At 41.1% G+C, this 22,073-nt stretch overlaps 1 protein-coding gene across 1 annotated transcript; it reads right to left on the bottom strand.

The window, feature by feature from the left end:
- Positions 1-200: 200 nt before the first annotated feature.
- Positions 201-21,170, bottom strand: slc37a1 (solute carrier family 37 member 1). The gene is made up of 20 exons (XM_085373955.1): positions 21,106-21,170; positions 18,603-18,852; positions 14,708-14,789; positions 13,694-13,814; positions 13,412-13,490; positions 13,014-13,149; positions 12,331-12,407; positions 11,511-11,677; positions 11,211-11,263; positions 10,939-11,013; positions 9,440-9,562; positions 8,971-9,061; positions 7,492-7,554; positions 6,980-7,065; positions 6,122-6,170; positions 5,265-5,338; positions 5,056-5,134; positions 4,560-4,657; positions 4,088-4,152; positions 201-1,118 (listed from the first exon to the last, which is right to left on the bottom strand). The coding sequence occupies exons 2-20, from the start codon at positions 18,656-18,658 to the stop codon at positions 1,103-1,105; spliced, it is 1,590 nt and encodes a 529-aa protein (XP_085230081.1). The 5' UTR covers positions 18,659-18,852; positions 21,106-21,170; the 3' UTR covers positions 201-1,102.
- Between the last annotated feature and the right edge of the window lie 903 nt (positions 21,171-22,073).

Raw genomic sequence — 22,073 nt, forward strand, 5'->3', positions numbered from 1 at the left:
GATTTTCAAAATAAATACACATGTAAACTAAACCAATCCCATCATCTCTTTGGTTCAACGAGGTGGTCTTTGTTTTCCTTCTTCTCTTCAACAGATATGATGGAATTAGTTCTGCATCACCGTTTCTAGATGACTGCTATCTGATTAAATTTAATTTCAAAAAAAGTTAACAGCTCTAGGCACGATATTAAGAAGTGGTTCTGTCCAGGTTTTGGGTAGAGGTATATGAATTTATCCCAGTACAACAATAAAAATAAAAATATCAGTCCTCCTCATAAGCCTCAAACTTTGACAGACAGCTCACATGGCACCAAATAAATGAACTGTATGAAAATTTTGCCAATACAAACACCAACAATATAAAACACTATTCATACAAAAAAGACAGTAAGGACACAGAGACCTAGCAACCTGTGGTGTTTCCAGTTTTAGTGGTTCTAATTGGCAGAACTACAATCGTTAAAGTGCTATTTATCATGAAGTCCTGGGCGAGTACAGTGTTACCTGAGACTCTATCATGTATGTTTTCTGTATATTTGCTACAGAACTACACAGAAAGTAAAGTGTAAAAACTGCATGCTTGCTGTTTTTGTAGCAGGTCTGACGTTTTTTTAGTCCCGGCAACGACCCCAGCTTTGATGAAGCTCTTCTTAATTCTGTGATTGATAACTTTAAAAAACAACTATCAAAGCTAGGTACCACTGTAAAAGGCACACAATTACAAATAGCCCCTTAAATTAACTGGACAGGTAAGGTTGAAAAAGTTCCAACATACAAGTGAGCAGCAAGACATACCAGTCATCAAGTTCAAACTGAATTCAAGGGCTAAGAGGGACATTGGGAAGTTAAGCAAGTACAGTAAGTGCACATGAGACTTTTAAACTGTGTGCCGCGCTGCTTGCTCAGCGCAGCAGCTACAGCTTCAGTCATAGCTCTTCATCAGTAAAGCACTGCAGCATGATTGTAGGCGCACACAAGCATACACGCTGGTTTATTAACAATCAGTTTCATCTGTCAGGGCAGTCCAGTCACAATCCATATCAACCTTAAGTGGTTTCATTGCACTCTGCGTGTAGGTGTGTACGCAGTGCAATCAAAGTGCTCAGTGTTCCTTCAACCTGTGAATAAGAGACAAACATTAACGCTGTGTTGATAAGTTGAGTCATTAAGCTTTACAGTCAACACCAGTGAACTTCCTGCCCACGAGGGAACATTACAGCTGGTTTGTTTTTAGGAAATAAATCAATCTGCACATGTTATGTTCACATTCAGCCCCGAGATAGAACACATAGTCGATCACTGACTGTAGTCGTACAAGGACAAGAATATTCCAGTCATGAACCAAGTTTGGACTGGTTTTTAAGAAACTCAAGTATAAGCTCAACCAAACACACACACAAAAAAAATAAGAAAAATAAAGAGAATAAGATCTTTAATGTGTAACATGTCTGGTGCTGGTCTTCCATAATCTTACAAGACCATAGAAGAATTTGGCACAGAGACATCAGCAACATAATTTTAAATTATGTCTGAGTTATTTCAGATGTGCAGTTCTTGTGTAAACCTCCTGAACCAACCAAACACACAGAGTTTTAAATCTTTTGAAAGCCTGACACTTAGTTTGTGCATCTTAGTCAGAAAATTGGAAAAACTGTTTTATTTGCTGTAATCCATCGTCCACCTGGTTCTTACTCAGAGTTTCAAATCATTTTAAAATGATTATTGTGGGTGACTCTAACATGCATGTAGATAATGAAAACGACCGCTGAAACGCATCATTTTATCTGTTATTAGACTGAACTCAAACTCATCCCAGCAAACTTTGTGAAACCCAACATCTGCGTCATTCTCAAAACTTTTGGCCACAACTGGATATTCGGCATGTCTAACTGAAGACATGTCTGCCATTTTCATTCTCCACTAGTGATATTAAGATGATGTCGGTGTGTGTGGCTGCTCTTCTGCCACTCACACAGATTGCTTGTGTTTATATATTGAGCACTCAACAGGTAAAGGTGAGGTTTTCCCTGAGGTATGATTCTGCTGTTGTCTGACCAGCACATGGATGGCTCCAAAGATTGTTTTGTGCCTCTCCATTTCCCGGATTCTGTTGATACCTGCCTGGTACCCATGATCAGCTGTAATGAACTCTCCGGCCCTGCCGGCTATGCTCTGGCTAAACCTGCACGAGAATATCTCTGAAACCTGAGATTGCTGCACCGGGTCTCTCAGCTTTCCGAAGCCAAAGCTCCAGCTCCTGCCTGGTGAACACCAGATCACTAGTAAGGAAAACTTTTATTCTTCTGGACTTTTTCAGTTCCCATGATCTCGATGTTTTGTGTGTGACTGAAACATGCCCCCCCCCCCCCCAATAAGAACTTCATAAAGAACTTTCTGTGCTTCACTGACTTTTTAAATCTGGTACACTCTGTACCGGCTCTATGAGCATGGATATGTTGGTCACAGGCAGGCCTGTTGGTTTTACACATGCTGCAGTTACATGTTGTGCTCCTGTTTGGCCTTCAGGTTATTATCTCCCTTTTTTGTTTTCTGCTGTTTTCAATCAGCTCTGTGGCCATTCTGACTGAAAGGAGTTTAGTTCCTGGTTTTATTCTTGCTGTCAAACCATCGTGGACTCTGCAGCTCCATTTAAAAACCAGACAGCTAAAGCTAAACCTGAGCCTTGGTTTAATGACTCATGCTGTCAGGAGGAAATGTCGCAGAGCACAGCGCAGATAGGAAAGATTAAACTGCAGGTGTCGTTTTACATTTTAAAAGACTGCCGGTGTCATTACTGCAACGCTATCAAAAAGCCAAAAAAGAAATATTTTGCAAATGTCATTTCCTCCAAAGGCCATAACTCACATGTGTCATTTAACACTACTGACTCTGTCCTTAATGCTCCACAGCATGTCTGTTTAAGCTTCTCCTGATATATGCAATAATTTCCTGAGCGTTTTTATTAAAAGGCTGTCACCACCAGGGCTCTTATCACAGCTCTCCTGACCCCTCTGTGCTGCTGCCTTTACTCAGGTTGAGTTTGTGACTTTGTCCCTCTTAGAGGATGTGGTTTCCCATTTTAAGCCCTCATATTCCCCTCATCCCTGATTTTTTAAAAAGAAATTCAGCCTAGTATAAGGCAGTCTGTTCTTGCCATTATAAACATCAGTCTGTCCTCTGCTGTAGTTTAAACATGCAGTAATACAGTGACTGCCTAAGAAACCTGGACATATAAGCTCTTGAATATTCAGGCCCAGACTTATCTTAAAGACCTCATACGACCATATCACCCCAGTAGAGCACTTCACTCTCAGACTGCAGGCTTACTTGGGGTTCCCAGGAAATTTAAAAGTAGAACTGGATGGAGAGTCTTCGGCTTTCAAACCCCTCTCCTCACTACTTTTAAGATTAAGCTTAAAAATTCCCTTTTTGATAAAGCATATAGTTTGGGCTGGATCAGGTGACCCGATCACTCCTGTAGCAACACTGGAATGGACCTAGTCTGGTAGGGCTTCCCATGATGCACTGGTGTCCCACGCTGCATTTAATCCTTAGTTATTCTTAATCTGCGGCTCTCTTTCGTTGTTAAAACAGAGTTTTACATCTGATTGTTGTAGACATTTTACATTCATTACCATCTGTCATCTTTGCCCACTGATACTACATTAGCTACAATGAGTGGAATGAAGCTCCATGATGGCTTTGAGTCATGTGACTACCAACACAATCAGAAGCATTGTTTTCTCCATGTGAGCGATTCTGATTGTAAACTAAAAAAAGATCATAGTGATCGTAGATTAAGCCTATTTATTTTTGGGGGCAAAGCCAGTGTTCACACTCATCATGTTGTATTTAATCCATATGAGTAGAATTCAACTTTATTATCTGCATGTTTGAAAGATATAATATAAACATTGAAGTACTTCTAAGTGTATTATAACTGTTTTGTTATAAAAACAAAACAAAAAAAAACAGCAGCCCAACATTTGAACATCAAATTAATGCAGATACACAAGAATTACAGTACAGCACCAAAAGCAGCAGTCAGGCTGAGTATAATCATGATCGAGATAACAGGAGGACTTACTCTACAGTGGAGATAGGATGGGATTTAGATGAGGCCAGCTCCTTTGTCACGAGCCGTAGCAAAAGCTGCAAGGTTACACATTAGTATGAGCATCTGTTTTTCTATAGCAAGCAAGACCACTCGTCATTCAGTTCATTTTATTCATCAGAAACAAGGGTAAAAACACAACATTGTCTTAGTTTTCTCGACTCCAGCTCCTGAGCTAAATATCTGACTTTTCACTGCTTCACCAGCTGGTCTCTGCATCTGTCTGCTCTTTGCTGCTGAGCAGGTAGTGACTGATTTTCTGAAAACAGCTGCTTGTTGTTACAAAAAACCTTTACAGCAGCAGTGACTGAACCAAAGAGCTGGAAAACTATCAGTGTGTTCAAAGAGGCCAGTATTCTGTGCTAATGTGCACATAGGTGCAAATTTTCTGCTTTCGTTTTGTCATTTTGTAATCTTCTTATATGATGCAAGTTAAAGGCCTTACCAACAGAGCAAGAAAGTCAGCAGTCATCAGCATGTAGAAGACCTGATCCCAGCCGCCTGCAGACAGCAGTCCAGCTAACAGCGGGCCGAGTGCTGCGCCTGACATCACAAACATGAACAAGATTATTCGTGTACATGAATCCTCTCTTCACATTTCTACATGGGATGATTATAAATGAGTAAAAATAACACAAGGCATGCTAATGTAATCATCATTAAATGGTAACTAAACTGATATTTGTATTGTTTATAATCATCAAATCCAACAAAGCCAGAGCTTCGTTGTTTAGCCTGAGCCAATGAGATGCCCTCATTACTCTGAACTACTACTACATTGTACACAAATTTAAAATCAATTCTTGGCTGAGGATTCATGCACTTGTTAAATGTAATTATTAACAATTATTACTATCATACATATCACTAATAGGACCCTAATAAGACCCCTCATTCTCATCCAAACAAGCCGTAAACATAAGCTGAGCAGCAGTACTGACCTACAGATCCTGTGCCATCAATGATGGCTGTGACTGTAGACAGTGCTCTGGCGTTGCCTTTCAGGCTCTTGTGGGTGCCCTACAGCCAAATAGAAAAAAGGGGGGCAGAGGAAAAGACGACAAGGGGAGAAAGGTGATTTTAAAATGAAATAAATGATGATTTACAAACACAATCACACTGGAATTACAGTAGTGTTAAACATCCTTACCAAATCAGCAGACACTGCAGTTGTGATGAGCGCATACGGTCCATTCACTAGACCTCCGCACACTAACAGCATCCCTGAAGCACACAGATTAAGGACGTTTTATCCTGGTTGTAAGGAATGGAAATTCTGCAGCCACTGAAATCTTACTGCTGGAAACAAATGCATGCAGGCTGAGGTGTTTGTGTCCTCCACAAACCTGCCGGTAGTGTCTTACTAGCATGTGCACTTCTCTTCATTAGAATGTGTGTTCATGTAATTACAGTAAATGTGAGCTGATATTGCTCTGAAGGCACTACATTGTATCCCATAATGCCAACTTCCCTTGACCATCAGCAGCTCAGAGGGAATAACCAAGAGTCATCATTTATGCCACAGTAAACAAGTCACTTGTGTTTATTTAGATTTGATTGGACATTCAATCGCTGACTGATAACCTACTGTAATAAATGCAACCAGCTCATGTGACTAAATTTGTACGGACCTCAGCACCTGGAAACAAAGGGGGAGCTAACTCTAGTGCTGATATGAATTTATTTATTGTCCAACTCGTGAATCAAAGTGGGTGCTGGTTCCACAGAAGGAGGCCAGAAAGCTGCAGGCTCTGCCTCCCATTAAGTAACCTGGGAACCAGGAGTAAGCCTGCAGTATGAGAGGAATTTGATTGGCTTCTGTTTGAACAAACAACACATGACAGGTCTGGACTGCAGGCCGCTTTTGAACCTTTTACTGCAGAGCCATACTACTGAAGCATATGCTAACATGCCTTTATCCTTTCATTTACATATATTACAATTAAGGAACAGAAAATTGTTCCAGACCTACTGATTAACTATCATTCAGTGCTAGCTGGTTCTTACCAATCATTGGCCCCAAACCAAACTCACTGATCATGGAGAAGCCGTAAAGCTGCAGGAAAAGAATAAAACAGGACAGTTAACACTTACGTGTCTAATATCACCTCGTACTCTTACATGTAAGCCTTTTACTATAAAAAATAGCATGAAATGTGTTGTAATCTTTGCTCCTCAGCAATTATACTCACTGGACACTTTATAGGGGACACTTGTTCAACAAGTTAACGCAAATACACAGCCAATCACATGGCAGTAACTCAATTTAGGGATGTAGACAAGGTCAAGATGCTGATGTTTAAACTGAGCATCAGAAAGGGAAAAGAGGTGATATAAGTGTCTGTGAACGTAGCGTGGTTGTTGGCTGCTCGGCGCTGATGATGGCTGATGTCAGATGGGGGTCACTCCTCTCAGCAGTAAACTGAGGCTACATTTACTGTCCAAAGTTTGGACAACAAAAAACTGCACAGACTTGGTATTTTGAGACAGTTTCTGTCTGCTAGTTTTTTCACATGTGAAGTGAGTTCACTGTGCTCAAAGGGTCTCTGCAGTCACCAGATCTCCACCTGACAGTGTGCCTTCAGGATGTACTGGGACAGAAAATATACTTTCTAGACAATCAGCCAACAACTGAAGAATGTTTTGAGCACCTATGAAATGAAGAATCGCGGTAGTTCTGAAGGCAAAACGGAGCCAACCTGCACCACCTAATGAAGTGACTGTGTCAAGTGCTGCACAGCAGGGGGAGCCAAAAACCTGGTCTAATCTCCCCTGTGCAGGCTTCATAATCAAAGAGTGTTTTCACAGTCTTGCAGCACACAGTGGACGATGTTTCCTGACTGTTGCAGTACAGTGAAGACTTACTGTAGGAGCAGCTAGCAGTAACATGACTGCACAGGTGGTGGCTCGCTTCCCCAATTTATCAGAGATCACACCTGCTAAGACGCCCCCTATACGACAGAAAGACACATTCAGTCGTTAATCATCATAATACTTCATGGTGATCATGTTGTACATTGCTTCATAAACCCTGACAGCTGGTCTCTATCAGGGTTAATTATCACAGACCAAAAACCACAGACATGCAAAGCATGCACGAAGCTTCCAGGTCTGAAAAGTGAAGCTGAATAGATTTTAAACCTGCATTCTGTCTGAAGGCCAGCAGGGAGAGACTCTTTCTGTGTATGCACAGTGTGCATGTCTACGGGAAAATGTCCCTCTGTTCTTTTGCTCTGTAAACTGCATGGCTTCATTTTCTAGATCACAAAAACAAACACAGTCTCTAACTTTGGGACATCAATTTTGTCCCCAAGCATTGCTAAACAGTGAGGCTGAAGGTCCACTGGGACAGACGAGCACACACAAACAGCACATACCCACAATTCCTCCCACATCAAACAGTGTGGACAGATCTCCAGCCTTTTTGGCATCCAGGTGAGCTGAAACACACAAACACAGAGTCTATTATGTCAGTTCTCCTTCTTCAGCAGTCTGCTGACAGTCTGACACATGAGTGGACTGCTCACTGTAGAATATCCTGAGGACAAAACATCTGCTCCGTGATCTGTGAGAAGCCTGTCCAACTCTGCCACACTCTGTATCAGCCTCTTTCAGTTTAACATACTGGTTTTATATCTACATAACCCAGTTACTACATTACAAACAGACAATAGAAAAGTCTTTAACTATGTTATATTACATGCTGACAATGTTTCTGTGGATTAATTACAAATGAAACCAGAAGGTCACAGTAACTCATGAAGCTCAAGGTCCACCACAGTTCACATGTTTAAGGACTGAAAGAACGTTTTGTTGCCACTGCTGGCTGTACTGCACAAACAATGAGAAGTCGAGGAGGCTTGCATTCATCTTCAGAACAACTTAATCTTGTTTCACTGACCAACACTCTGGGACGAGTCTTAACAGCTGTGGAGGGTTTTAATGCCTTGCCCATTCATAAGCTCATTGGTCGTTGAGTAACAAAAACAAGTTTCAAGCAGCACCCAAAGAAACCAAAATGAATCCATCTTCACACAGTCCTATAGATTTCTCTTTTTCCAGTGTGAACTGGCCTTTGTTGACCAAACCAGGCTCATAAAAACTGTTCAGTTTATGTAAGGACCTGGCTGACTGTCTGCTCTCACACCTACAGGACATTATCAGTATGACCTATTGTTTTTAACAACACATCTAGTATGTATTAAATTGCAGCACAGTAGCCAAACTTTGAACTTATGGTAATGTGTGTGTGTGTGTGTGTGTGTGTGTGTGTGTGTGTGTGTGTGTGTGTGTGTGTGTGTGTGTGGCTGAGCAGACTCCTCCCTTACAGTCATTCTGTTGCAGCTGTGTGTGTCCTGTGCAATATGCTGGCAGATGTGCAATTATCATCCTACCCAACAGTTTCACCATCTTAATGACTAGAGCTCCTTCACCCTTACTTGTTAAATGATGCCTTATCTACGCCCTCACAATGTTCTTGTATCTTATACATTGTGTAAATAGTGTTTTTTTTATATTGTTGTTTTTAAACTTGTCACTTTCTTGCACCTTTGTGGTCTTGTTGGCTAATTTCACTGTACAATGACAATAAATGAAGTTCAAATGTTTCTGTTGACTGATGTCATGTTTTTTGACAGGATCAATACGGCTGTAAACACTACTCCAGTCTCTCAGTTGGCCAATATTTTTGCAGATTTTTTTTTTTGCCAATTTAACCATAATTCAGTGTCCTGCTTCAGATAGCCAATGTATAAATTTTGACATATTGGACGTCTGTCAATGTAATCTGTTTTTTTAATCCACAGTCAAAATCTATGCATGAAGTCGTGCCTGACGGGTTTCTATTTGCTCCTCACCTGCTTTGGTGATGTAGAGCGGCAGCCAGAAGAGGAAAGTATAGCTGACCAGCTTAGCAAACAGCAGACACAGAGAGAACTCCACCACTCCCTGCAGACAAACAAACGCACACAGTAATCAGACTTACTTCATAAGTTACGTTAGATCTGCCTCAGCTTGCAACTCAGATAACTGCAAGCTAATCGCTCCAAAAGCTGTCCAAATATAAGCCTTTCAGTGTTGTTTCTTTCTCACTTTGAGAGAAAAGATCTAAAAACCAGAGCAACTAAACAAGATGATTCTTCTGAATTGATTTTCTATCTTAAAGCACTTACACAACAATCTTACACATCCTGCTCTTACTTAGAGCATCACTCTTAAAACAACATCACAAGACTTTTGCCTGATAGGAGACTTGGTCAGACTTTGTTGCAGTGAAAGCATCAGAGTGACGCAGGTGATGGACACAGGTTCGCACGTGTGACTTACAGGTATCCGTAGCGCTCCCATGAAGCTGATGGCAGACGGCTCCGACTCACTCTTCACCACCACAACCGGCTGCATGGGGATGCGCTCGCTCTCTCTAGGCAACAGGAGCTCTGTGTCGTAGCTCTGAGGGAGAGAGCAGAGCAAAGATCTGTACCCATACCCAGACCACCGGACAGCTGAAGAACAAAGGGGACCCCGAGGGGTCAGCACTGACAGTACTTAGACTGGACTTTTGTTTCATAAATAAAATTACAAAAATAAATAAATAAATGGAAAAGAGTGAACTTAGTCAACCTGCAATTTAAGACCAATTATTGAAAAATTCTCCTTTCTAATTAAATAACCAAGGAATATTTCTCCCCTTCAGATGGTACAGACCAACACACGTCGTGTCACCATGTATGTGAAGTATAACTGTACGATTATGTCAGCAGTTTGGTGTTATACTGTAGATGTTTGCCAGCAGTGCATTCATGTAAAGGACCTAAGGATAAAACTCCCACTGATAAGTTTTGAGAGAACAGGAGCTGGAAAACCTCGCCCAACTACCTTCCAAACAAGGAGAAAAAAAAAGGAGAAAAATAGAAACCCTGCGGCTGAATCCGAATGTCCTGATTTTTCTCATATTTGCAGACTTGCTTTCTAAAACTAAGTCTGTGCAGACACACTGTGCTCTGCAGGGTAGGACTCGCTTTGATGACACTGTACAGATGTGGATAAGTACTATATTTAAATTCAAACATCTCCTTACATTAATACTAAAAAAAATCATGGTCATCAGTCAGAGCTCCTTGTTGCAGTCAGAGTGTGCTTGACTGCAACCCCCCATCACCTTTAATGCTGACCCTTTCTGCCTCCTTAGTAGAGTGGTTAAAACACGAGTTCACCCTGAGCATTCTTCAGCGCTCCAGTCATTCCTTATGTCCAGACATTTGGATTCAGCCTAGCAGTGATTTCACCCAGCATCCAAAGCTCTGACCACCAGCAGAGATCTCTGAAGAACTGACCTTCCTGTTTTGAATACTATCCTTGTAATAATAGCAGACCTGAATGGATTACAATGACATAATAGAACATGTTTCTGTGGTGCTGCATGACAATCGGTCCTATTAGATGCACACATGAAATTCATTTCTTGCTTCCAAAATGTGGCCTGTACAGTTTATTGTTCAACAGTCTGAAATGTGCCACTTAGAAACTTTTCACTGACAAAGTATTAAAGTTTTATTTGAACATGGACAGAAGGCTGATTTTGTTCTAGAGTAAAGCAAAAAAGATTACAAGCTTATAATCTTGTAATCTTCTAGTCTGATCGATGATAGATGTTTGGAAATACAGTACATGCAGTCCACACACACAACATACTTGGTGATTAGTTCAGTGGTGCGTGCGTAGGATTGGTTATCCATCATGACCATGTGATGTGTGATGGAATAAGGCGTGGCCTTACAGTAAGTACAGTAAATAATCTCAGTTTTAAGTTAAACTGTGAGACACACCTGATTTTTGTTGTCCTTGTACTGTAGATACACCTCTGTGTGTCCGTTCACTCCATTCCAACTCTTGCTTGGGACCTAATCAAAGAGAGACATTCACAGCTAAACAGGGCTGCTGATTGATAATGCAAATAAAAATAAAATACTTTTTCCTTCATTTCCACATTTAATTATAAATGACAGAGTTAATATTACACTGAAATATTATTCATGCTTAATGAACCAAACTAGTCTTCATTATAAGAAATTAAAACAAACAAAAATTGTGTACTTACAGTCTTGCCTAGAGATGAATTTTGTGTATAGATGTTTTTTAGGTCATTAGGATCTGAAGAATGAAAACAGTGCCATCAGGTTAATACAACATAATCCATTTACAGCTATAAAGTCCATTCTTCAAAGAGCCAACGTACTGAAAAGACAATCACAGGAAGCAGCCTGCCTCAGCTAACTGAATCTAAATGCATTCATTTCATTTGATAGCAAGCATTCTTTGAGCAATGAATGTGTGCGCTTAGAAAAACAAGAAACTCCTTATAACACTCATCAGAAAAACATGATGAAGCTGTACTTACGCTCAATGAGAAAGAGAAAGCAAACCACGCCCATGATGATGATGATGAGCCCTGGTACGATGAAGGACATGCCCCAGTTGGAGGAGACCCAGTAGCCGGCAATCAGAGAGCCCAAGATGTTTCCCACTGAAGTGTGAGAGTTCCACAGCCCCATGATGAGTCCACGCCTGACTCAGAAACAGAGACCTTCGGTTCATACAGTGCTGACGCTGACAGAGACACAGTCTGCTCCACAAGTATTTGGGCAGTTGTTTGGTTTTTTTTTTTGATGCATGCTGAACTTTCCAGGTAAGGAAATCCCAGGATATTTGGAAAGAGTTTTACCCTCCGAATGCCCCCACAGTTGAAGCAGTTAAGACATGACTAAAGTAAGGACATGTATTCAAAGATCAATTGCTATTTAACTCCTATGGACAGATATTTCTGCTCTTTTCAGCTGTGCAGATGAGCTGAAATGAGCTTTCTCTGAAGGGTGGCTGGCTTCTCCCTTAGAGACAGGGTGAAGAGCGCAGCAGTTCGAGGGGCTCAGAGTAGAGCTGCTCTCCTCCACATGGAAAGTTAAGGTGGTTTGGGCATCTGACTGGGATGCCTTCTGAGTTAGGGGTTCCAGGCATGTCATACTGGGAAGAGGCCTCAGGGTATACCCAGGACATGCTGGAGAGATTATATCTCTTCACTGACATGCTAATGTGAGTTCCCCTGGCTAAGTGGAAGAAAATAGATGGATGGATCTTGTTCGGTCATAAAGTCCAACTTTTTATTTCTTTTGTTCTGCTAACAGCCAGTGTGCATTATACAGCCAGGAATTCTTAAACATTACCTTCCCTTTCCAAACCAGTTGCCGATACAGGTCACTACACTAGGCCAACCAGCGGTCTGAACCAAGCCATTGGCCACCTGCAAAATGACAAGAAGGTGAATCACTGTGCAGAACAGTTTGTTGTTATGCATTCCTTACAGGGTCACATGTGCACTTCCTCTGTATAAACATACACAATGGCAAGTTTATTGCTACATAAACCTGTCATTGTGCATTTTCGTGTGCATATCCACTTACACTCCTATGTGTGCTGGAGAGTCCTTGTAAAAGTAGGAGTCGTAGTAATGTCTCTGAGCCAAGTCAGTGTCATGTGAGGTTGTACCTCACCGTCCAGCAGCTCAGTGCTGCTGACAGTGAGGTCCACATCTGGCATGAGATGCCCAGGATATCACCCACTGCTTCATTAGGAGCAGGCCTTGATGTGGACTAGCCTGCCACATTATTTTTACACTTTTTTCACTTTCATTGTTTCTTTAAATTTATCCCTCTGTAGGTTTATAATTGTCATTTTCATCAAACGAAGTCTTTTAATTCCTATTCATACCCAGTCTATATCAGTACAGACATATCTGATGTTCTTTTTCTTTACTATTGAGCTCTGATGTGTGTTAACGTGTTACTTTAATTTTTTGAGCGGTGTAAATGAACATATCATCCTATAAAATGATCATCCTGCACCTCACCTGGACAAATATATAGAAGCTCAGGTTGTGGATGTTGTAGATGTAGCCAAGCCCGAATAGGCAAGTGAACACACCGCTGGCCAGCATGCCCACTGTGAGGTACAGACGAATGGGCAGGCGCTCCCCGATAATGCCGCTAGATGGATGCACAGTGATGACATCATATTAACCATCACACATTTCAGCACATAAAGTAGTTTAAATATTTGAGAGTTACTGAGAGAAAAAAAGTTTAATAATCCAACTAATAACGGCGGGTGGCAGATGGTTAGTATTGCTGCCTCATAGCAAGAAGGTGCCTTATTCAAATCCACTGGCCAGCTGCGGCCTTCTCTCTTCATCACCAGTTCACGTTTACTGTGTAAAATCATTTCCTCCTCCACACCTTGCCATCTTACCTCAAGTACATTCCAATTGCGTAAGCACACAGAAAGGAGTAGTCCATGGCTCCCAGCAGCTGTTTGTAATTGCTTTTATCTGTAAATATGGGGAACAGGTGTTTAATTCAGGACAGCACAGCAGGTTTTGTTTATCTGCGAGTTTTTACTAATTGCTCGACACATTCATCTCTGTTTTGCATGCATGAGTATTAAGAAACCTGCTGCTGATGATGCTTTAGTGTAAACTTGTAACATTATAAACATTCTAAAAAGATGAAAACATCTCAAGATAAGACAGACCAAAAGGTTTCCAGCCGCAGTCGACATCTGTGTGGAGAGATAGCAGGGAGGGCTGCTGGCTGCTGCTGGATGCAATGATGGCTGCTTCACTGACAGCTGAGCAGTTCTTATGAAGCTCACTCTGTAAGCACAAAACCATTAAGCCACACAGAAAACACAGGAAGAAGAAACAGGGGTCTTTAGTATGATTGGGTAACTTTTCTCCCTGACTCCATGATGGTCGCAGTAGAGAAAGAAATATTTATGCGTTACCATAGCGACCAGAGAGCATTAAGGGGCAGAGAGGAGGATGTTACTCTCAATGTTGTTGGTGCATTTCAGGAGGACGCTGCTAATAAAGTTATTACACAGTGAATTCACGTTTATTATTATATTTACAGAATACCACCGTTTTTGTCTCGGTAGTATAATTTTACTTTGTTGTATTTATCTGCAACACCTTAAAGGCCGGTCCGTGACTATATTGTCTGACATTAAACCGGTCGGTGATGCCAAGAAGGTTGGGGACCGCTGCTGTAGAGCACACCACTCAGCGTCTACTCAGTCTTTGTCCCACCTCCGTTGATTTTCTGCATTGAGTTCTTTCATAAATTTGTCCCGGGTCCAGACTGCATCCATTCCAGTTCAGTGTTCTTTCTTACTGGGATTACAAATCAAGCTCCTTTGCTACCTCTTTTAGCTTTCTCCTGTTCTTTTCTTTGGGGGAGATTTGGACAGAGCCCAAGGCTGCGGGTGTTTATTAGGACAATGTACACCAGCTGGTCGTAACCAGCGAAGGCTGTAAACAAGCTGTGATGGAGCACAGACTGGAATGATGAGTTTATTTTGGCCGTGTGTGTATATGTATACGGAGGTCTTGACATATAAATAATTGCTACAAACATCTGAGATTTGCTATTTTTTCAAAGTATTCTTTTAATCTTTTGGAGCAGTGTACAAACATCGCACAACAGTGCAGCACCTATTAGTACAATCATTAATGCCATGTACTGTTTCTGGAATACCATATCTTACCTTGACAATACTAATTGGTTTCCTGGACAGGTGGAAACTGGTGTAGAGCAAGAAGGTTAGGATGAAGGTGAGAGCTCTGTACCTGAAGGGAGAGCACACAGGAAGGCAGCTCTGAGAAATGAGGGAGCTCATAACATGGAGATCACAGGTTTGAGATGTCCATAATTATGAGTCATCTGCACTACCCCAGATACAGTGGGCTACAAAAAAGATGTAACTGACACCAAACTCACAACTTTGAATTCCCCCAGGGAAATTATACTTAACAAAAGGATGTTGGGGCTGTGTTCATGTAGCACAGCCCCCTGCTGTGAGAGTAACAGTGTCACAGTGCTTTATTTTGTGCTTAAATGCTTTCTAGCTGTTACCAACAAACTCACACCTTGATGGGGCAATGTGGAGTTCAGTATCTGGCCTATGTGGTCTGGAGGAGCAGAGTATCAAACCTTTCTTCAGACTGTTGGGGATGAGGGTGGAGAGGTGCAGGTAACTTGGCCATTTCTCTTCTTTGTTTAATAATAGACTGTTTGAAGAACAAGGGTACAGTGCGCTTAGAGATGGACAGGCTGAAAAACACCATGTATACAGTAGCTGGCTGGTTGGAGTGAATTTAAAAAAATGGACTTAATAAGTGAGCACATTTACAATACAATAAAGAACACGTAATTGTTATAACATATTATTATTATTATATTAGCTGTTGGATGATATTTGTCAGCTTATGTTAAGTTATCATGGAAACGGTAAATCAGGCATCACTGTGTGCAGTGTGCTTACATTTGTGGTGGAGGAGAGTGAAAGTGCTACTCTAATGGTTATACATGAATCTATTCGCCCAGTCTGGTGACTGGTGACTGTCATTGGCGGCAGTAACAGTATCAGTCATCTAGCATTAGCCTATGGAGTCGACCGCCCAGCCCAAGTTTAAACATTGTTGCAGTTGTTGTATTTTTAGATGTTATTTTACTAAGAAAGTCCACATCTCAAACTGTAAAATGCACAAAGGTTCACTGCAGACATTTTGTGGCCCTACAAGGAAATGTTGCAAACTGATTTGATGCCCCAAACCTAGCTGACCAACGCTACAACATATGTAAATAAAAAGGCAAAAGTACTGTGAAATATTTAGGCAGATTAAAAATCTCATTTCCAAGAGAGACCTGGCATCAACTGATTAAATGTATCATGTGTTACAATAAGCAGGAGGAGCCAACAAATTCTATTACATCCTGTAATAGAATCCTGATATCCTGTACCTGGATTGTGTACTTTACTGTTTGCGTTACGTCAGTCATATTTACGCTCGTCTTTGCTCACACACGTCTGACTTGAGTGTAAGGTCATTTCTAAGCAGAGGCTGGCTCAAGACAGAAAGTCAAATGCAGTCAAATAAGACGTGAGAGAAGGTGTGGCTGTGCCCAAAATCCACATTTCATTTGACCCGCAGTACAGACTATGGTTGGCTTTACCAGGCTGTGCAGCAGAAACTCAAAATGGGCCGAGAAAAAGTTAGATACACTCTTATCCAGCAGTTGGACAGCATGTGGTTAGTATGTTGCAGCAGTGCATCCTGGGTACAGCAGGGTGACCAAATCCATCATCTGACAAAGCAGCTTGAAACCTGACAGATACAAAGTGCTCACAAACCACCAGGTGTGTTAGGCTGCAAACGTCTCACTAAGACATATAAGATGATAACTGTATGAAGAGAAATGTTCAAGGGTAACATAAGACATTAATGTTCCTGATGTGAATCACAGTGCGTCTGGAAAGTATCCACAGAATCAGAATCATTATTATCATTGTAGCAACAAAACACTGAACAATGTGCAATATGTGCAATTCTCTCAGTGCAAACAACCCGAGGAGTCTGCTCAGTGACAGGTTGCTTCTCCCAAAGTTTAGGACCAACAGACCTAACAACTCCTCCAAAATGTGTGCTACATTTAAATGAGATGACTTCTATGTTTAAACCTGATTCATTCTTGAACTAACATAGTGGGCAACAATTTGTCTTTTTTTTCCTTCAAATAATAAAAGCTAGATATATCCAGTGCACAGCAGTCTGAATTACAAGTAGCTCAAGTGAATAACAACCACTTCCACCGACAGTTTCAACCTTGTAGATGAGCAGAGCAGCTGTGCTTCCTACCAGCTGCTCTGATGATTAATGACCCCTACATTTAACGCATGGAGTGTCACATCAATGTGATCACCAGTGTTACCCTAAATTGGTCATTTATAATAGGTGGCCGGGACCAACGCACTAGCTGTTCACAGAGGAGTGCACAATTAATCTAAGTTATATAAACACACAAGTAAGTAAAAAAACAAAATCCCACTATAACTTTTCAAAGGCTTAGTGAAGACAGTGTAACTAATGAAACCTTTACAAACCCAAACACAGGGTCAAATGTCTTAAACGTGTACCTTATTACTGCATTTGTCATGCAGTAGAAAGAAAACTTCGGATGTTTCAGAAACATTAAATAAGATATGTTTCCTATGAAGTCTGTGCCCTCCTGCTTTTGCTGAAAAATTATTGAACACGTTTGTTAATAAATCAATTGTTAAATCAAAGTCAGGATAACAAAAAATGGGTTTGTTCCTGTTCATTCCAACGTAACTACTTAGATGATATTTCTGGATGCAGGCCAAAGATGAGCCCAAACAACTTAAAGCCTACTTTAAAAAAATCCTGATCTCTTAAAAAAAGAAAAGAAGAAAAAAAAGGAAAAGGAAAGAAAGAGATCAAAGTTACTGCTGTTCTGCTTATTCAGCATTATGGAAAGATTTTTAAAAATCTTTTCAACAAAAATATTATAAATAAATCAATCACAACCAAAAATAACAAACATTCCAACATATTTTCAGAAACCTGAAAGTCGAGTCTACACAAAGCATCAGGTATGTGAAACTAGGTGTAAGCACAGGTAAAACTACCTGCCGGGAATTTTTGCTGACGCAGCTCCAACAATGCCACTTGGCCGGCTGCAGCCTCAACGGCCAACTACTACGTCAAAGAGGCAGAAACTGACTGCTCGACCTTGTACAGTAAACTTTACAGGGTGATCAGAAAGATCGGTTTCAACGTATGCAGCGAGTAAAATAAATATTGAATATGTCACCAAATTTCTAAGTAAATATATCTCTAAAGATGTTATTGACATTAAATTATCACTAAATGTTGGTAGCAACCCATCCAATCCACACATGCAAAGAAATCCAACCATAGAAGTCCATAAATTATGTGTAATAATGTAATACTCACGCTTAGTGAAATGCATTTAATACTTCATACAAAAGCCTTTGTTGGTGATGACAGCTTCAACACACTTCCTGTGTGAGGAAACTGTCTCATGCGTTGCTATTAGTTTCATTTTAGTCTCATCTGACCACACTATGTTCTCTCAGTAGTTCACAACATGCTTTTTCCTCAGCAGTGCAGTCACGTATGTGAGCTTGCATACAGCCCACCGCAAATGTGACATTACTTATTGTTTTCTTTGAAACAATCATGCCTGCTGGTTCTAGATATTTCTGGAGCTCTCCATTGGTTTTGTCCAGTATGAGATGTTTCTTGTGTGACACCTTGGTAATGAGAGCTCGCCAGTTGGGACTGAACCAGTTGATATTAATTTGCACTAAGTGAGAGGTTAGTTTTGTAATTACTGATAGATTTCAGCTGGTAAAATCTTTCCAGGCCTTTTTGCACCTTTCTTTCTTTATGTGTTTCTGTACTATTTCCCTGTTCCACTTCTCATTATTACATATAATTTATGGCCATCTATGGTTTGATTTCTTTACATCTGTGGACTGGGTGGGTTGTTACCAACATCTGGTCAGAATTTAATGTCAATAGCACCTTTAGACAGCCAGTCCAATTTAAACTCACCATTGGTCCCTGTCAAAGGACACCAGCAGGCGGACCCCTGGAGGAACAGGAGCCATGTTTGAACACAGGTATGGACAATCCCACTAACAGGCAGCTAATGAGGGCTCAGCATTCAAATCTCTTCGCGCTGAAGGAAATCATGAAGTACATGCAGACATGGCCCTGCTGTCTCTGTTCATATCCATCTTCAAAAGAAACTACAGTCAGCTGATCCACAAAGCCATGGAGCTGGTTGGAAGATGTCAGCAGTCTGAAAGGATGAATAGAACAGTGAAGAAGAGATAATGCTAATAATAAATAATAATAATAATAATAATAATAATAATAATAATAATAATAATAAAGATATTAAGAGGGCAAGAAAAAGCCTAGTTTACAATATGACATGTTTTTACTGCACAGCTTAATTCAGATGTGGTCCGCAGCTTCATACTACCTCACAAACAAACTCTGAGCTGCTAACGAGTATGTGTGAGCCCATTCAGTCCACTGAGTTGGTCAACTTGACTTCAGGAGGACACGTGGGTCATTCCATATTAATTTACCAAATTTCACAAAAATTCCCAGTTTGACCACCTCTGATTTTCCAGAACAAAATTCAAGGGTGATGATACACTTTTTAATAGGAAAACTGGCAAATTGTAGACCTATAAAATTATTAGTTTGATCATAAAAAAATACTTTTGCGATAGGTCACAGGGCGATTTTCAAGCCTTTTCTGTGGCTGAACATTCAACGATATAATAATACTCTGTACTAGGGCTGGGCAATATTAATGGATCATTATTATATTATTATTATCATCATCCACTTCACATACTCACATAAAAGCTTCTCTAAAAACTATGAACAGACTCTGTAACAGGACACCAGGACAGCCCTGGTAGAGTAAAACACGTGTGCAAGAATGAGTATGACTTATTGCTGGCAATGCAGACCAAGCTCCTGCAATGGTTATACAGGGATCAAATGACTCGTAGTAACAAGCCAGACACCCAGTATCCTGAGGTCAGCAACACCTCGCCCCCATCATACACCGTGCTTTACCTTCCATAGTCACTTGACAGTTTGCTAGAATAGTTTTGTGGCAGGCCGAAATTCTTTTTCCATGGCCTCCCCAAACTCCTTCCACGCCTGAGTTTTTTGCTTCAGGTGTGGAAGTGGAATTGGCCTGCCAGTATCTGTCAGCTGCTTCCTAAGTCCTACAGGCTGAGAAAAGCCAATAGGACTCCAACTTGACTGCTCCCTTCAAAGAGATGTTAGAAATCCTCGAACTACAGGTTTGACCTCTAGTTAAGGGTTGGTTACCACCATGATGGTCAACCACCTTGCAGCCGCCTCAGCAAAGGAGTTGCAGAACATGGTCTACAACAAGGTCTTCATGTGCCCAGCCTCCCCCCAGAATGCTGTCGAGGTTCTGCCAGAGGTGGGAGTTGAAGATTTTACAGACTTGGGGCTCTGCCAGGCGTTGCCAACACACAGGTAAAATTCTTAAAGGAAAGGTGCCTCGAGAATGCCAGGTCCAAAAGGAGATGGCACTTAAGACTCTTAGCTTTACCAGATATGGAAGACAAGAACACGAGAAGTGGTTATTAGAATATTCACTCGCATCACACTGGGATGATTCAGGATACAGTGGATACAGTGCCTCAACTGGGCAAGAAAAACAATGCAGAGAACTGTCATCATCCACCTCTGCATGCAGAATGTATGAGATGAAGCTGATGAAGATGCAAAGGTCTGTAAAGAATCGTCAGAGAGACGATTTCCCGAAACAGAAAGCAAAAAGTAGTCATGTCATGACATGTCAGACTACTTTTTTGAGTGATCGGAAAACCCAGAAAACCGATATTTAAATGGGAGTGCATCTTCACTTACAACAAAGCAATCAATGTATTTCACTTCCGAGATCTCGATTAGTTACTAGCCTTTCATAATCACAATCACCAAAAACACTCACAAATCTCAAGTGACATCAATATCACATGATATAGGTTTAACAATCTTCTGACATTTTAACATCCAACTATACAGGCACAACTCTCCTAACAGCGCGGTCACCGTTTCTGCTTCCTTGAAAGAAATTAATATAGCCAGAAAGGAGAACGTGCTTCCGGTGTTCCAGATCTACTGGCGTTTAGATCAACTGGCGTTGGTCGAACAGATGTGTGGCAGTCTTGCGTTTCAACACGTCGGCCCCCGGCAAAGCTTACTCGGACACTGATGAGAAACGGGCTAATGCACCGACTGTGAGATTTGGCGATATTTTCCCTTCCTATTTGTAGCTATATCAAAACCGCCCTGTTATCTGTAAACCATTAACAAAGGCAAAAACGAGAGCCTCCAACGTCTCGGAGTAGCCCTTTGATCCTGTGGGAGACAGCAAGGTGAATATAGCCGAGCTTCCGATTCATTGTAAAGACTGCTAGCTAAACCGCTACAACTGTGGCAGCAGCAGACATCCAACTGCAAACAAACACGCCATAGCTGCTCAGGGGCTTACCTCGGAGGGGGAAACTAGCGCTTCACGTTCGTTGCAGGTTTCCCTTCAGTGACATACCCTCCACTTCCTTGTTGTACGAAAGCAGGCGACGAACTGTCACACACTCGCGCGCGCGCGCTCACAGCTGGGCTTGCCCGGGCTGTCGTTGACGTCATCATCGCTCTCTCGCGCTCGTGTTCAGATGACCCTGTCTAGCTTGCTTCAGGGCTAAAACCAGCTCACGATAATAATAATAATAATAATAATAATAATAATAATAATAATAATAATAATGACAACAATAATAATAATCTTGTGAAAAATAATAATTCAAACTCACATGGGATATTTCATTTTGAGCTTGAGTAAACTCTACAGATGACAGCAGGACCAGAGTTAAAAATCCCTAACACAATATCTAAAACACACGCACACAATGATTAAACCTCAAAGTAGCGATGTGAAGCTGAAGCTCCAGCTCATGTGTCAAAAAATAGACAGCGCCCAAGTGATCAATGACGTCCGAAGATTTATTTAGCACGTCACAGCTCCAGTACCTGATTCAATGGTTTATAAGGAAGTGAATCGTTGGCCGGATTTATGTTGTGTTTGGGTGGAGAAGGCGATCCAGTGTGCAACATAATGACATACAGCGAGGGAGGGAGGACGTTCTGCTTCTTCATAAATAAAAACAAGTTCATATGCCATTCTAAGCCCAGGTCTAAAACCCACATAGTTATAATTATATAAGGTATAGTATATTATATACAGGGAGAAGCATTTATATGGATACACCGCAATAACATGGGAATGGTTGGTGATATTAAAGTCCTGTTTGTGGCACATTAGTATATGTGAGGGGGCAAACTCCTCAAGATGGGTGGTGACCATGGTGGCCATTTAGAAGTCGGCCATCTTGGATACAACCTTTGTTTTTTCAATAAGAAGAGGACCATGTGACACATCTAACTTATTGGTAATGTCACAAG

This window comes from Diplotaxodon limnothrissa, linkage group LG16 (assembly GCF_057381915.1).
Source record: "Diplotaxodon limnothrissa isolate DT_005_m linkage group LG16, D_limnothrissa_male_GT1.1, whole genome shotgun sequence".
In the NCBI taxonomy this organism is placed as follows: domain Eukaryota; kingdom Metazoa; phylum Chordata; class Actinopteri; order Cichliformes; family Cichlidae; genus Diplotaxodon; species Diplotaxodon limnothrissa.

What these genes read in the sequence shown, in the direction of transcription:
- slc37a1 (XM_085373955.1), bottom strand. Translation starts at nt 18,658, where the DNA reads ATGGCTCCTGTTCCTCCAGGGGTCCGCCTGCTGGTGTCCTTTGACAGG. An exon ending in TGGGAGCGCTACGGATACCT is followed by an intron (nt 9,062 to 9,439) that starts GTAAGTCACACG and finishes GTTTGTCTGCAG; the next exon opens with GGAGTGGTGGAGTTCTCTCT. An exon ending in TGGTTTGGGGCCAATGATTG is followed by an intron (nt 5,339 to 6,121) that starts GTAAGAACCAGC and finishes TGTGTGCTTCAG; the next exon opens with GGATGCTGTTAGTGTGCGGA.